Source organism: Alosa sapidissima, chromosome 1, assembly GCF_018492685.1.
Source record: "Alosa sapidissima isolate fAloSap1 chromosome 1, fAloSap1.pri, whole genome shotgun sequence".
NCBI lineage: Eukaryota > Metazoa > Chordata > Actinopteri > Clupeiformes > Clupeidae > Alosa > Alosa sapidissima.
The window spans coordinates 31,704,833-31,722,884 of record NC_055957.1 but is presented as its reverse complement, the minus strand read 5'-3'; the positions used below and the strand labels follow the sequence as shown (position 1 = coordinate 31,722,884).

The 18,052-nt window shown below is 46.3% G+C and overlaps 1 protein-coding gene across 1 annotated transcript in view; it reads right to left on the bottom strand.

Annotated features, from left to right (window-relative positions):
* Nucleotides 1-9,260: 9,260 nt before the first annotated feature.
* The window catches only part of LOC121721017 (potassium/sodium hyperpolarization-activated cyclic nucleotide-gated channel 2-like), a 72,349-nt gene continuing 63,557 nt past the window's right edge, over nucleotides 9,261-18,052 (bottom strand). The window contains exons 7-8 of the mRNA XM_042107562.1: nucleotides 13,286-13,450; nucleotides 9,261-11,714 (exon numbers count right to left, since the gene is read on the bottom strand). Coding sequence (XP_041963496.1) covers nucleotides 10,591-11,714; nucleotides 13,286-13,450 — 1,289 coding nt within the window. The 3' untranslated portion in view covers nucleotides 9,261-10,590. The remainder of the gene's footprint in view (nucleotides 11,715-13,285; nucleotides 13,451-18,052) is intronic.

Below are 18,052 nucleotides of genomic sequence, written 5' to 3'. Positions count from 1 at the left end.
ATAGTAGGCTATTGCACAATTGCGCCATAAAGCAAGATTCTCGGGGGCACGGAACAGCAAAGTTGCAAGGCTGGTTCTCCACACTGGAAATGACATCTACTCAATTAAAAATAAAAAAAATCAGCTGGAAGGAGAGACCCCCCCTAACCCACACTGCAAATACTTCCTATGTGGTTAGAATTACTGCTAAAATATGATGTAAAATATGATAAGACGTGGTTAACAAGCCATATCCCCACTTCTAACGTTGAGCTGCCCGGCTTCAGTGTAGCTCGTTTGGACAGAGACTTTAAACTTTCTGGCAAAAAGAAGGGCGGTGGACTGGTGCTGTACATTAACAATAGATGGTGCAACCCCAGACATGTTACAGTGAAGGAAACTGTATGCTTCAAGGATGTGGAGTTATTAGCGGTTAGTCTCCATCCGTACTACATGCCGAGGGAGTTCTCGCACACCATTGTTGTCTGTGTTTACGTTCCACCGCAAGCTCTCCCGGATACAGCGTGTGACGTCATCCACTCCACAATTGCAAGGCTTCACACACTGATGACACTGAGACACACTGATGCCTTTTTTGTGATCTCTGGTGATTTCAATCACATAACACTGGATTCCACACTCACAAATTTCTACCAGTTTGTTGACTGCCCTACAAGGAAAAACAGGACAATAGACCTAATGTATGCAAACGTGAGGGATGCATACAGCGCAAACCCCCTTCACCCACTGGGAAAGTCAGACCACAACCTCATTCATCTCCAGCTAATGTACAAGCCCAAAGTACAGAGGCTACCGGTTGCCACACGCACCTTCAGAAAGTGGACACCTGAACTGGATGAGGCTCTGAGAGACTGCTTCGAGTGCACTGACTGGAGTGTGTTACAGAATGGAGAGGACTTAGAGGAGGTCACACATTGCACAACTGACTACCTGAACTTCTGTATGGACATTGTTGTTCCCACCAGAACTGTACGCTGCTTTCCTAACAACAAGCCTTGGATAACCAGCAATGTCAAGACCCTTCTCAATAGGAAAAAGATGGCGTTCAGAGAGGGGGACATGGCAGAGCTGAGGCGCGTGCAAGGGGAACTCAAAGTCAAGCTGAAAGAGGCTAAGGAGGACTACAGGAAGGTGGAACAGAAGTTGCAGGAAAACAACATGAAGGAGACATGGGACTGCATGAAGACTATCACTGGCCTGAAGAAGAGCAGCAGCTCTGTGAAGGGGGACCTGGACAGGGCGAACCAGCTGAACCACTTCTACAACAGATTTGACTGCCCTGCTCCAGCTCCAATGGCGGTGGTCTGTCCACCACCCCCTGCTGACTCAGACACTGCTCTTGTTTGCGTGCCTGCCCTACCCCCACCTCCCAGTCTCCCAGTCTCTCCAGCTCTGCATCCCGGTGACACCCAACGACCTAAGCCACCATCACCTCACACCCTGCCCTCGCCTGACGCCTCCTTGCCTGTGCCTGTTGAGGTGTCCACGACCATGGCAGCCTTGACAGGGACATCAAGGAGGTGGTCATCCCCCAGCCCCCACCCCCCCTCAATACCAGTGCAACACTCACCTCCATCATCACAGGCTATCGTACCCCCACCATCAGTGGATATTGCACCCCTCCCCCACATGGCGATCACGAACAATGAGGTGACAATGACTTCAGTCAACAGCCATCAGACACACAGATCCCAGATGAACCCCCCCCCCCCCCCCAATCACCACAGCAGATCAAGTAAGAGTTCAACTAAAGAAACTTCGCCCCAAGAAGGCAGCCGGGCCTGACAGACTGTGTCCAAGGCTACTCAAGGCCTGTGCTGCTGAACTGGGGGAGCCACTGAAGCACATCTTCAACTTGAGTCTATGTCTCGGACAAGTTCCAACACTGTGGAAGACATCATGTCTCACCCCCTTCCCTAAGAAGCCACACCCTAGTGAGCTTAATGACTACAGGCCTGTCGCTCTCATCACATGTGATGAAGACAGCGACTGGTCTTAGGTATGCTCAGACCTCAGATACGCCATGCACTAGACCCGTTACAGTTTGCATACCAGGAGAAAGTGGGCGTGGACGATGCCATCACTTATCTTCTACACAGGACACATTCTCACCTAGACAAGGGGAAAAGTGCTGTGAGAATCATGTTCTTTGATTTCTCAAGTGCTTTTAACCCCATCCAACCCCTCAGACTGGGAGACAAGCTCTTGCAGATGAGTGTGGACGCTCACCTGGTAACCTGGATTACAGATTACCTGACCGAGCCACCACAGTTTGTCAGACTGAAGAACTGTCTCTCTGACACTGTGATCAGCAGCACCGGAGTGCCACAGGGAACTGTGCTCTCTCCAGTCCTGTTCACCCTGTACACATCTGACTTCTGCTACAACACCGAGTCATGCCACATGCAGAAGTTTTCTGACGATACAGCAATTGTGGGGTGTATCAGGGACGAGCAGGAGGAGGAGTACAAGAGCCTGGTGGTGAAGGTGCAAACTCATTCACCTTCAACTCAACACTTCAAAGACCAAGGAGATGGTGGTGGATTTCCGCAGGTCTAAGCCCGCTCTGCTACCAGTCTCCATTGATGGGGTCAATGCAAGTATCTGGGTCTCCACCTGGACAATAAACTGGACTGGTCAGCCAACACTGACACACTCTACAAGAAAGGGCAGAGCAGGCTGTACTTCCCGAGGAGGCTGCGGTCCTTCAATGTGTGCAGCAAGCTCCTCAGGATGTTCTACCAGTCTGTTGTTGCCAGCGTCCTCTTCTATGCAGTGGTATGCTGGGGAGGAAGCACAAAGAAGAAGGATGCTGGGCGACTTGACAGGCTGGTAAGGAAAGCTGGCTCTGTAGTGGGATCTGAACTGGAGTGCATCACTTCAATATCTGACAAAAGGTCACTGAACAAACTGATCAACATCTTGGACGATGAGTGTCATCCACTCCACAGCACTATTGTAAAGCAGAAGAGCCTGACTTCGCTCACTGCCTTGCACAACAGACAGACTGAGGAAGTCATTTGTCCCCAGGGCCATTGAACTGTTCAATGCTTCACTTAAGGGAAGAGGAGAGATAGACTTCTCCGCATAGTCTGTCTGCCTCTCCACCCTCTCCATGTTTGGGTACTGTCTGTCCACTAGCCACTTTTTACCACTGTCTTACTGCCTCACTGTTTGCGTGCTATATTAGCACATTATGCATAACCCCTCCCTCCATGCCACAGCCGGATTGTGGCCACACTTATACCTTTTCTATATATATATAGTATGTATAGTTTTTTATATTACCTTGCCTACTCTCTGATATGTCCATATTTATTTTATGCTGGTCTCTAGACTTTATCCTTGCACTGTTGGACTTACTCATTTGCACCATCACCATGACACTTACTCACACAGAGCACCTTACCTTACTATGCACAGAGAATCACAGGCTCAGCCCCTGCCTCAGTCATTGCAAGCGCCTCTTAATTAATCACCCACTATGTGGATACTGTTTTTAGAATTGATTTAGATTAAGTGTTATTTAGTATAATTTGTATTATAGTATATTCTTTATCTTCTACTGTTCTTATTGCTTAGTTGTGTTTTTTATATAATATACTTTTAATTACTTTTTTCCGCTGTTAGTGAATGTGTGTGTGATGTCTGTATGCTACTGAGACCTTGAATTTCCCCTTGGGGATCAATAAAGTATCTATCTATCTATCTATTCATCTCTGAATTATGTCTCCAATCCAATCCATGCTAGATTGACACCTTGTTGATTTTCTTTTTTAGGGAGAACTAGGAGCTATTTTGTGCTCTGGAAGCAGAACCATTTTCCTGATGGAAAACTACTAGGTATCCTCTGCATGCAGTTACCCCTCACAGTGTGTGTGTGTGTGTGTGTGTGTGTGGGTATGACTCATCTCTCTAGTCACGATGACACACCCAGTTCAGTTTCCCTCTAGGACAGCAGTGTGTGTGTGTGTATGTAGTTTTATGTTTATGTGCATGCTTGAGTGTGTGTGTGTGGTGTGTGTGTGTGTGTGTGTGTGTACTGTATGTTGAGAAGAGTTTATTTAGTATAGGGAGTGTATAGTGTATATGGGTGTGTGTGTGTTTATATTTGTGTAAGGAGAGGGGAGTTGGCTGACTGTTTTCTATAAAAACCTAAGCTGCTCCGCAGGCACCCTTAATGAGGGCGGAGGATTTTGGGGCGCTGAGTGCAGAGGGGAAGTGTGAGACATGGGAGGCCAGACAGCTACAGCGCTCTTACACCTCCTCCCCATCTGGAGCAAGACCTCCTCCCCATCCTGGATCTCCTCTGCACCACGCCGCCGCCACTACCAGGTGTGAACAGGTGGTCCGAGAGGACAGCACGGCCCCTCCTGCATACCAAACGAAGACATCGCGCTTCACACCCTGCTTGTAGGACACACAGCGAGGCGTTCAGAAACACGCTCCGGAGAGGATCAGGTCAGCGCCATGTTTATTACTAATTCTGGTGTTTGTTATGAGTTGGATCTTTTAAAACACAAAAACAGGTGCAGTTTCCACCAGGCCTCCAGCCATCTCCTTGCCTGTGGCCTCAGCCAGAATCTGAGCTGATGTCGGCCCACTCTGTGGATCGGCGCCAGGTCAGAACCAGATCAGACCAGGTCCAGATACACTGTATGGGAAAACATATAGTGTGTGTGTGTTTATGTCTACGTATTAATTGCCCCTTGAGGGGGCAAGGGTTAGGATTCAGCCTGGCCCTGGGTCAAAGGTTAACTAAGGGTCGTGTTAAAGAAAAGACTGTGTGGACACCGATGCAGGGGCTGCACATCACACACAGGAAGCTGATCATGTGGGCCAGGTTTGGCCCTGATCTGGCACACATCAGGTCTAAAGATGGCAGCGCTCTGGGTCGCTGGTGCAGGATCCATGCAGTGTTTACCTGTCCAGGTAAGAAGAATTGTGCTGAAAAGATGTTTGCTCTTTCTTTTTATCTTTTTTATTTATTTTTTCTGTTTTTTATTCATTTTCCTTTTTCAATTTTGCTAACACTAACCATCAGCTATGGTACATATATTGCAATGTAAAAAAAGAACACAGATTTGCATCTTATAGCCACATAACACTAAAATGGACTATGTGGAAACTAGATATACTAGGCACTAAGATAGGTATATACAGTACATTGTGCATTTAGGGGCACACTGTCAATAAATAAACGAATAAACAAATAACTACACAAACAAATTCATAGATAAACAAAACCATCTGACAACACATCACAGAACCAAATAAATAAATAAATAACAAATTAAACAAACAAATACCCTGATACACAAAGACATAAATGAAGGCATTATGCACTGGTAATATGTAGTGCAATAAAAACAACATCAGGAGAGTAGAGGAGAAGTGAAGGTACACTGTCAGTAACTGTCTATCTGCCAATCTGCTCATAAATCGGGCCGTAATCTGAGTTTTACGTTCTCTTTCAAATACTCTGCCCAGAAGACAAGGGCTCAGCACACACATCATACCATACACACAGACACACACACACGATTTCTCCCATTCACACACACACAACCACTGCGTCAGGAGGAACCAAGCCAAGCACACAGCTCTAACCCTTCAACCCTCAGTGTCCAGAAGTTAAGGATCTAAATGACCTCCATCCCTCCAGCAGTCTATAGATCCTAAATGACCTCCACCCTCCAGCAGTCTATAGATCCTAAGTGACCTCCACCCTCCAGCAGTCTATAGATTCTCCAGCAGTCTATAGATCCTAAATTACCTCCACCCTCCAGCAGTCTATAGATCCTAAATGACCTCCACCCTCCAGCAGTCTATAAATCCTCCAGCAGTCTATAGATCCTAAATGACCTCCATCCCTCCAGCAGTCTATAGATCCTAAATGACCTCCACCCTCCAGCAGTTTATAGGTCCTAATTGACCCGTCAGTGTCCAGTAGCGGTGGAGACGTATGACATTGCAGCAAACCAACCTAGCCAGCGTGTCTTTGTCTTCAGTTGACTTGAGAGATGGCGGCCTGTCTCGGGGGAGTAGAGGGCAGTAAGGATGTGTCCAGCCGCGAGAGAGCCCTAACGAAGCTGCGGAGCATGCCTGCTTTTAGCACTCTCCCCTCTAGGGCCCAGACACAGAGAGCGAGAAGGAGGGGGAGAGAGAGGGAGAGGGAGGGAGGCTTTCTGCATCAGTGCACTGACAGCATGCCCAAATGGACCCAGCTCCATCAACACAAACAGTGTGACTGGTTTCTGCAGGTTTCTAATAAAAGTTGGACTCCAAGCCACACATGAGGACCAGAGGAGCCTGCTACATGGCTCAGCTGTGGCTCTCTGGGATGAGTCATAAGTCACACACACACACACTCAGAGAAGTTCACTCATGCCACAATCCTGTGCTTACTCTATGCTCCTACAAATGCCTCACTCCTGACGCATGAGCATATGACACTATATCTATCCATATGAGCATCATACTATATATCCATATGAAGCCCTCACTATCCCCCACTTATTGACTCAGGAAAGACCAATCAGATTTATACTGGCCAACGTTGCTGGAAGATTATCTTTTCATTGTTTGAACCGGGGGGGGGGGGGGGGGGGGGCAGGAGAGAGAGAGAGAGAGAGAGAGAGAGAGAGAGAGATCAAGGCAAAACTTGGGCAAACAAGAACCAGTGAGGTCCCGATCTAGGCTGTATCAGGAAACAATCCGATCCAAGTCTGGGGCAAATCAGGGACCAATTAGATCCAGGTCCATTGTAGAGCGAGTGAGTTAGTACTCCTTGATTCAGTGTAGGTTAGGAAACGTAGGACAACAAAGATAAAACTAGTCTGAAGTGCAATGTTAAATGGGCATTGATATGTAAGTGGTATGTTTTACTAAAATAACTGAACAGCTTCAACTTGCTGTGGCTGCAGCAAGAGTTTTACGGGTGCTCTTATCTGTGTGTGAGTGTGTGTGTGTGTGTGTGTGTGTGTGTGTGCCTGTACAAGTTAAATGCCATTTGGTCTACACTTATCAATGTAAATTCTCATTTTCAAACAGAGATAGGCCAAAATCAATATGAATTAATACCTCCAATCCCAATACTCCAACTGACTGTTACCTAACTGTACTTTAATCAACGGAAGAGAACGTTTAACAAAGGCCAACCCACAAACCTCATCCATCAGTCCAACACACACACAGACACAGACACACACACACATTATTTCGCTACGGATCAATCAAGGCTGACCACAGCTAAGATAGAAACATTGCTCTTGTCACGCTTAGGTGAAGCTGCCTGTACCTGTTCCAAACACACACACACACACACACACACACACGTGAATCAGAACGTCTTCCTGCAGGTCAGACAGGGTTTGGTGTCCACAGAGGGACAGATGTACTAAGGAAGCATAATCAGCACTTTGTCAGTCCACATAAAAACACACGCTGTGCCTTGTCATTTTATGTGGAATTTACGAAGCATTCACTTCAGACTGCGCTTGTCACTGCCATCCAACTGTAATTTGCAGTGGCCACACGGTATCATTCAATCAATGGCATAGTTTAATAGAGTCAACTGATGACAATATTAAAAGGAATCAAAACTTTAGAGATCATGAAATAATCAGCAGAAATACATGATAACAGGATGTCAACAAACAGCAAGATAATGCAGGGCAGTAATTCTACTCCACTTATAAAAACACTATATGTGCAAATAGGCTATGACAAATGTAATAGTCTAGCAAGCATAGGGAAGTGGATGATGTTAAAAACGCGAAGGTAAGCATTAAAGGCAAACAAAAGAATTTTGCTTTCAACGGTTCATAGAAACAGAACTGGTGCTCTGAATACTGGTTCTGTTGTTTCTGAAAGTTTATCCATTGATGCATTTAACCGCAATCTGGATTTCACCTGCTTAAAAAAGGCAGAATTTTTTCACTGCAAAAGAGGCGTTTCCTGCTTTCATCCATTTGCCACAATACCTAATCAACTGCTCTTAACACTTCTACTCCCTTCTATGTTTCTGCTCAATACTCCCACTTTTCCCTCAGCCTTCCTATAAAATAACATCTGCATGAGTGAGAAAAATGCAGCTTGCCTTTCAGCTGTCCTTTGGTTGGCAGACTGCGCTTTTGATTATGTGCGATCTGTTCATCCATATGATGCCATGTTCTGTGGCACATATAGCAACAAAATAACGCCTGAAACAGGCGCTGGTGCCTTGGTACATCTGCTCCTGATATTCTGTGCTTCAGGCCGACTGTAAGCACACACACACACTAACACACAACACACACACTCAAACAAACACAGCCTTTTTAACACTAAAACAACTCAAATTCAAACTAAAACAAATAAAGAAAGCTGGTTGTCAATTCGGTAGTCACCAGACTCCCCTGGTAGCCCACAGCCTAACCTCAGGTTGGCGAGAGCCCACCCTGGTCTCGTCTATATACATGGCAGTTTGATGGAGCTGAACACGCATATCACAGATATCTGTATAGGAAGGCTTACAGTCAGCACAAACACATCAACACACACAAGCATCCCAGTCAAAAGTATTATTATTATTATTATTATTGTCATTATTCTTAGTATTAACATTGTTGTTATTGTTATTATAATCATAATTATTGTTTTTTCCCCATTGAGACTCCTTTTCTCTCTTTCTCCACACAAAACATGATCAGCAAAAGAGTCAGTTTCAACAAACGTCTACAACAGCATATTTACAATATCGATTCGATTTCAAGTGGAAAAAATTGCAGCAGTCAACAAGAAATAAACAACTACATTCTGTAATGGTGCCGTGTCTTGGAAACAGCTGAATGGTGCTTACCTTCCCACCTGTGTGTGTGTGTGTGTGTGTGTATGTGTGTGTGTATGTGTGTGTGATGCCTTCGACTAGCTGGATTTGGATTTGGCCTCTAATTGGGAAGTCATTAGCTATCGACAGCGATTCACACACTGCTGTTACTCAAGCAGAGTGTGTGTGTGTGTGTGAGAAAATGCAGCACAATTACAGGAACGCGGAGGACTTCCTGTGTGTTCTTGTGTGTTCTTGTGTTGACAGATTGTGTGTGTGTGTGTGTGTTTTGTGAACTTTTGAAAGCAGTCTGCACAAATTGCACAGGCTGTTTTCCATCATAGAGACCCCCAAACAGCCAAAGGTATTTCAACAGAGAAAACCGACTCGTTTTCCAGCGAGATGGCTGAACGCTGCTCATAGAGTCCCCCCCCCCCCAAACCCCCCTCCCCCTGCTGCTGTTGGGACCCGTGGGACGCTGGCTCGGGACCATTCGCCTGCTTCCAAAGACATGCTCAGTGCAACAGAGAAGCAGTGGGATATTGCCTTTGCAATTGTCATCAAATCAAACAGCCCAACACAGCAACACTCAAATACACACAAGCAGTACAGTGACCTCAAAAATCAGTGGGCACACAAACACACACACATTCTTACACACACACACACACACACACACACACACACACACACACACACACACTTACACACACCAACATGCTCTGACAAACCCACAAACAAAAACACTCGGACACACACCCACACCCAAAGACAAACCATAAATATGGCTTCTAAACTTGGGGTCAAGGCAGTTACATAAACAGCAGTTTCTTTTGTATTAGACCAGTTGACACAGACACAACCAAACTTTGTGTTCAAGCTCAACTTTGGTTTGGAGTAGATATACAATGAGGATATTTCTTTTTTTCTCCATTGCTAGTTATTTTTTTCCTTTTTTTCCCTTAGACTTATTTACATACAGTATATATCGATTTAAGATCGACCAGCGGTCTATAACACTATTTTTCATTTATATTTTTCAACAATATGAATAACAATTAATTAGTTTTGCTACAATAGCTTATACAGAAAAATGGACACTTAAAAGACACATTTGCAAAGCATAAAATTTTCATCATTGTCATTTGATGCAAGTCCCTGATATTCCCTTGCCTCCGGCTAGATTGCATGGTATGTGTTCTACTGATATACAACGGCAGCGTTTAAATACAGTATTTTCTTGTTTCCCCATATACTTTACAGTTAGGACAACAATATAGAAGGGGTTTAAAAGCAAGGTGGAATAGGACTACACCGGTGGAGACACACGTGCATGCGCGCACACACACACATACACGCGCACGTGCACACACACACACACTCACAAACACACTCACACATAAACTCACAAGCACACACTTCTATTAATAGTATAGAGGTTTGTATTATTTAGTAGCATGTCTAGCAGTCATCCGCCCCCTCTCAGGGTTTCCACGGCAATACAGTCTCTGGTAGAACAGCATCCCTTATTGTCAGAGACGTCAGTGCGCTCCCATAGTCCTCAGGGCCAGACCACCACCCCACAGGGGCAGAGGTGGAACCCCATTGTGATTCACAAAGGTGGCACCGTGGCAACGGAACTCTGCTGCTGCAGCTGGGGAGGTGTGTGGGGTGCGCTGCAATGCGGTGCGCGTCTGTGTTTACGTCTGGTCAGGGGAAACCCAGACTGTGGCCGGCTTTGGGGCGTCCGTAGGCTGGGGTGAGGGTGTGGGTCTTAGGGGTCAGAGGTTAGAGGAGAGGCGCGACCTGGCCGCGTCCATCTCCGGGAGGCTGACTATGGAGTCCTTCTTGCGCAGCTTGGTGTCCTTTTGGCCAGAGGCGGACGTGGAGGCCGAGAGGGTGGGGGTGGGGGTGCTGGGGGTAGGTCCAGGGGTTGGGGCAGGGGCAGGTCCTGTGGTTGGGGTGGGAGAGGTGAAGGTTCCGGACGCTGAGGCACCCATGCGCTGGGGCAGGGCACTCCTGATGACCCCCGAGGGGCCGGGCACGGCCGACAGCGTCTGGGGGGGCCGCAGGGGGGAGCCGATGGAGCTGGAGGAGACACGGGCGGAGGGAGGTGGACTGGGCCCAGCGAGCGGGGCCCCTGGCCCTCTTGGACCAGCCGCCGTACCCCCCCCGGGGCCCGTCTCCTGGGGCAACGAGGGCTGCGAGGCGGACAGTGCGCGGACATTCTGGCTCAGTCCGGCCGCCTGCAGCGAGTGGGTGCTCTTGTGCGCTGCGCTGCGCTGGGTGGGGCTGCCTGCCCCCCCGACCCCCCCAAGGGTGGCCTGCACCAGGGACAGCTGCGAGCCCGAGGGGACGCCGGCCAGCGGGCTGGACACTGAGCCGCCCGAGGAGGCGGCGGCGGCGGCCGCAGCAGCAGCTGCAGCGGCATACTGGAAGGTCCGAGCGCTGGTAGCGGCCAGTGGGCTCTGCACGGGCGGCGAAGAGAGCGCAGATGCGAAGGCGCCGACACCTGGAGGCTGACCCTGCAGCGGGGACAGTGCCACCGGGCTGGACAGGTTCTGGACCACTTGGAAACGCCGCACCATGCGGGGCGACTGCAGCGTGCCAGCCGAGGGCCCCACCAGTGGACTGGCCATCTGCGGGCAGAAGCTCATGGCGACTGCCTGCTGGAGCGTGGCGATGGCCGAGCTGCCCGCCGCCCCGCCGGACGTTCCTGGCGCGGCCCACAGTCCTCCGATGGACGGCGTCATGGACATGGCACGTGGCCGGCGAAGGTCCACCAGCTTGACCATCTCGCGGTCATACTTGACGATCTCCTGGATCATCTCATTCTCGTGGTTGTTGAAGGCGCCGGTGTTGAGGTCATTCTGCACCTTGTGGATCAGGATGGAGTTCTTTTTGCCTGCAGGGGGGAAGGAACCGCCACAGATGAAGAGGAACGTGTAAGAACAGGGGAGACTCAAGTTATAGGCGACAAGTATGCAGACAGTGGAGCAGCCGTGGCCTACTGGTTAGTGCTTCGGACTTGTAACCGGAGGGTTGCCGGTTCGAACCCCGATCAGTAGGAACGGCTGAAGAGCCCTTGAGCAACCCCTCACTGCTCCCCTGTAGCAGGCAGCTCACTGCGTCGGGATTAGTGTGTGCTTCACTTCACTATGTGCTGAGTGTGTTTCACTAACTCACGGATTGGGATAAATGCAGAGACCAAATTTCCCTCACGGGATCAAAAGAGTATATATACTTATACTTTTACTTATAGACGACAAGTGTCTAGGGATGTAACGGTATGAAAATTTAACCTCACGGTTATAGTGACCAAAATGATCACGGTTTTCGGTATTATCACGGTATTTCTAAAAGTGTGTTCAATATGTTCAGAAAGCACTGATAGGCCTACACAAGCTGAAATAGTTTCAAAGAGTGTCCCGTTCACTTTTTTTCTTCATGTTTAATTAGCTATGTGCTTATAGCTTAACTTACCCCACCATAACTTGGAGTTTGCTATTTCTATTATTTGGATGCAATGAGTGAGACCAAAGTAAGCATTCAAAATAAAACTTTAGGCTACTGTATTCTCCTGATAACGTGAGTGGAATAGATTTAATGTGGACGCGAACATAAAAAGACGCAGAGTGGCTACATGATACAGTGCACATTTTGCGGTGAAAAAGTTCGGCCTTTTAAAATCAGGTGTAGCCTAATCCGAATCGTAGTTAAAACCATCAATTAGACAACAGAATCAGTAGAGTACCAGTTTTGTTCCATTGTACCAGGCCTACTGTATGTCAAAAGCAGGCTCGGATGAAGCTGGGAAGGATTAAACACACGGTTTCCACACCGCGGTAATCAACAGTGATAATCATGATGTTTGAAATGAAAACGGTAATTATTATCGTCAACATTTTTATCGCGGTTTACTATTATACCGGTAATCGTTACATCCCTACAAGTGTCACTCAAAAATGTGAGGAACTCATGATGTAAAAGAGACAATGTGTATGTCTACTAGGGTGTCGCGTATATCCAAAAATGTAAATGTTGTGAATACTGATGTTGTGAATACTCTGATAGACAGCACTTTTTTGTTGCTGAGTGGACTATAAATTAGCCTTCACACATGCTCCAGCTTCAGGATATGGAGTCATCAGCCAAGAAAGCACTAAACACATTTAGAGATACTTCACCAACATAGCAAAGGACAGTATATAAACCACTAAGTTATAACCAAGAGAGGACAATAACCAAGAAATTACTAAGCAATTCCTTAATTCAATTACTGGATCTTTGAAGGTGGCAGATAGTGCATATTAAGTGAGATAGAGGGCACGCTTATTATGTAATATTAACTAATGAATGTTCCACTGATTGATTGAACAGTAATTGTGTAGTATAATGCTGGCATGCTCTGATATGACGACTGGCTGCGCAGCACGCTGTGTTAGCTGGAGAGCTCTGCTGCAGTGTGTACAGTACCTAGGCGGTCCAGTCTGTCCACGGCCACGGTCTCAAAGGCGCGTCTCATCATGGGGTACTCCTCCAGCACTTCGTTGAAGTGGTCAACGGAGAGCGAGTAGAGGCGGCAGTACGTCTCCGCCCGCACACTCGCCGTCCGTCTCCCGCGCGTCAGCAGGCATATCTCTGTAGGGGGACGCACACGCACACACACACGCACACACACACACACACACACTACTGAGCACATTACTGAGCAACTGCACACACACACTACGGAGTACCCACACGCACACATATTACTGAGCACGCACGCACGCACACACACACACACACATATTACTGAACCCACACACACACACACATTGCTGAACACACACACACACACACACACACATATTACTGAGCACACACACACACATTACTGAGCACACACACATATTGCTGAAGACACACACACACATTACTGAGCACACACACACATACACACACACATTACTGAGCGCCCACAGACACACACTACTGAGTACACCCACACACACTCATTACTGAATAGCAATATTACTGTACATAATAGCAATTCAACAGTGGTGGGGGTCACGACTCTATACTGTAAAACATAACAGCTGTCCTTACTTAACATGTTTAGTAAAGTACACTGTAAAACATAACAGCTATCCTTACTTAACATGTTGAGGAAGTCAGTTTTTGGGCTCTATCTTGCACACCAGCGCAATTGACTTTGTATACTCGCGCTTTTGTCTTTCCTATTTTGCAGTCAGCACATATTGGAATTTTCCCTCCACAGGTACATGTGCGCCCACGGGGGCGTTTCAGCGAAAAGAGGGGGTGCGTTCCGGCGCAAACGGTTCCTGTTGATATTTTGCAGTTTCAGAAAACAATTCCACCACAGACCAGGAACCTCTTGGTCTAAAGTCAGTGGCGCAAATTCAGATGCTATTTTAAGGGCGCATGCATGGCCACAGGCCTGCAGAAATGAATGCTATGCACACCGATCTACAGACACCCTGTGCACAGATGAAAACATTCAAAGCCTTGATAATATTTGTCCGTTTCCCGGCTTTGTTCGTGCATTGGTCAACTAAAAATTTAGTAGCCTATATAGTACATCTACATCAGTGTTTCTCAAACTTTTTCAGACCAAGGACCACTTAACCAGTAAAAAAAACCTATGGACCACCTAGCTAATAGACACAATAGGCCTATTCACTGAACCACCTTGTTTATTGTCTTTGCACCTTGCTTATTATGTCAGAGGATTCATATGATTTAAATTGGCATAGCTTACATAGGCAGTGTTGCAGAACCGTTTGGATTTACATACAAGTTGGTTCAATATGGCAAACAACTAATCTATATTATTTTTTACCACGTCTGCTCGCGGACCACTTGGGATAGCTTGCGGACCACCAGTGGTCCCCGGACCACACTTTGAGAAACACTGATCTACATGCAATATCTTTACAACAACGCCTAATTACGACCTATTAATTTGGACAACTTTATACAGCCCTATAAAGGCTAAAGTTACCTTTAGTTTTGTTCCAATTTACCGTTGTGTATGGCTTTAAACATCGTGTGCGCTTTAACATCAGCCTACAGTATAGGCATTATTCCAGCTGCGCTAAGGTTTTGACAAGCACCACAATTTTGCCTACCTTGTTGTAGCCCATCTGAAATAACTCCAAACTTTGCTATGTTCACTCCATCCTTTCGTTGTTTTCAAAAAACGTTTTAGATCCATGATGGCCTTGAAGTCTTGAGTTTGTGAATTTTCTTAAAGGAGAATTCCGGTGTGATATTGACCTAAAGTGTATTGAAACATGATACCGAGTGTGAACGTATGTCTCATAGCCCATCTCGGCTTGTCCCCTGCACTCCAAAATCTGGCGCTAGTTAGCCGATGCTACCAACAGCTTTTTCAATAGTGGTGCTTCGGCATCGGGCTAGCCATGCAAATAAATCACTGTTTTACACCCATTTACGAGGCTCAATGTATCTCCACACTTCATTGGTAGACTTCCGAGGGCCCTGACATTTAAAACGAGACATTGAGAACTTTGATAAAGCACTGGTAGTTTACTTACAAGACGATTTATACAGACAGTATCTTCACGAAGTTTAGCGTTTGCAGCCATCTTGAATTTAGTCAAGATAAGTCGAGCAACGAGTAAGAATGAACTGGTATGATAAGGGATCAGATTCCAAAAATAATTCAGTGGAAATGCATGGATTCCAGTTTCTTCCAGTAGCAGCAACTGGAATCCATGCATTTCCACTGAATTATTTTCGCAGGAAAAAAATAGCGAGCAGCCTGATAACCAAATTAAATGCTCGGCGGTGCCAGATGAAAGTGCTTGGCGGGCCGAATCCGGCTCGTGGGCCGCAGTTTGCCCACCCCTGGTCTATGTTAGATTACATTGCAAAAATATCACCATGCATTCATAACCTCGTGATTCAGTGAGAGTGATCCCAAAACATCGGAAAGTGACATTTCTGTATTACATTTTGTCAAGAGGAAAAATCAATAGCAAACTGTTCCCAACTGACTATAGTGCTGTGAACCGTTCCTGGCTGCGCCTGGCAAATCCGCCATCATAATAGCAATCCGCTATGGAACAAGCGTGCCTGTTGTTAAAGGGAATGTGAGATGACGCTCTGATTGGTTTATTGCACGTTAAGCCCAAACCACACCCATGAATAATGTAGCTACTACAGACCACCCCATTTTAGATTTGCGTCGGGCGCAACAGTCATTATCCTGTCGGTAAAATAGAAACAGCGCCCAAGATCCGCCCACAATAAGATTTGCGCAAAGTCAATTGCGCTAAAGTGCAAGATAGAGCCCTTTGTCTTTTGATGAGATTACTTGCTTAAAATGAGTCATTTAATGTTGAGGTGGAAAAGTAAACATGCTCATTTAAATTATGTAAACTATACATGAATTGCTGATGTTTGTGCTACACTGTAAGGCTAGTTAGTTAACCTTACTTGACCTGTTAGTTAACCTTATATTTATGGTTATGGTTATGGGATTTTGCAGGGGTCCAAAGCGACACACAAATACTGTACAAAAAACAACATAATATTTAAAATATAACAGGGAACAGATTAGAATGTTGGTCAAACTATAATAAGGAGAATAGCAATAATAAACAACAATGTCAATGCAACAAATAGCCTAATAAAATAAGCAATGAAAATGAGGGGAAAAGCATTTTAAATAGCATGCAAACCGATTGCCTTGAAATTACAGACTAATCTGGAATAGGAATGGCAAGTTGTGCAAACAGATGCTTACTTAGTACACTTACAGTAAGAATTCCTATTCCACTTAACTATAAGCCTGGAAATCTACACACACCCTAGCGGCAGCAAATGTAATTTGCAGCCAGGGTAGTCAACTCTCTGTTGGCTTGCGAGCTGGAAAAATCAACCTTCGATCAGGCCATCATCACATTGTGTATAGAGTCGGTGGGCGGGCTTAACATAATGATGGCAGAGTTGTGACGGTTCCGCGTGAATTCCCTAATTCACACACTGACATTACGTGTTCAGTTCATTAGTTTGCAAGCAATATCCATTAGCTGTGAATACATGTTTTCCATTTGTTTCACATAATTAATCCAATGGAGTATGTACTCTTTGAATGAGAACTGAGTTAAATGTTTTGTAAAAGGATGTGAAAAATGAGTTAAACCAATGAAAATGTGTCAAATCATTTGCAAGAGATGACTTCTGCTGTGCTAAAAAGGTGAAGCTCAAGATCAAGTGGATCCCAGTTTCATTAGGTGCATCAAAGCAATCGAGAAAAACTGTAAATACAAGACAGTATTGAAGTTGTGCTAACATGAAGTAGTGCTCCCGGTCATTCACATGCACCATACATCACTGTCTCGGTTCATAGCACATCCCACAGTCGGGGAGCCACTCAGTATTTTCCCATCTAATCTAGGCCAGCACAACATCACAGAGGGCTCTGTAGTTCCCCATCTAATAATAATCTAATAGATGCACACATTCGTCATCAAAGGCAACTCTATGGAGAGAGCCTATGAGAGATGTACGGTATGCATCTATCATGGTAACCCTATGATGGAGAGGGTATACATAGAGATATAGATCCACTATTTGAGGGGACATTACGATGAGCAATGGTTTATATAGATGAATCCCTAGGTGGAGACTGTTTTATGATCATACTGTGTTCGGGATGAAATACACATATTGTTACAGGCAGGCCTGATGTATAAATCCCTATGTGGCCATTGTTTTATGGTCTATACCCTCCCGGCTGCCTTCCTGCCTGCCCTCCCTGCCTCCCTCCCGCCTGCCTGTGAGCATTTGTTTCTGTTCCGGGAATGCAGGGCTCCAATAATAGCCTCTCCTGTCTTTGCATTTTGCATTGGGACTCTTGTTTAGAGCCGGTCCTGCCTGACTGAGCCCATGGGGCCGTATATCAAAGATACAATCACACAGCACTTCCAACGCCACTCATGCACATTTGCCTCCGTTGTCCACCCTCGTCTCCTCTGATTCGGTGTGTCTGCTCTCAGCCCCCAGAGTCCCGTCGCAGCCTTTCAAAGCCAGAGGGAAAAGAGAGAGAGAGAGAGAGAGAGAGAGAGAGAGAGAGAGAGAGAGAGAGAGAGAGAGAGAGACAGGGGGGGGGGCATCGAGACCAAAAGAGACTACCACTGGCCTACAGGAGATTACCACTGGCCTACAGGAACTTACAACTGCAGATCCCAGCGTAAATAACAGTAACAC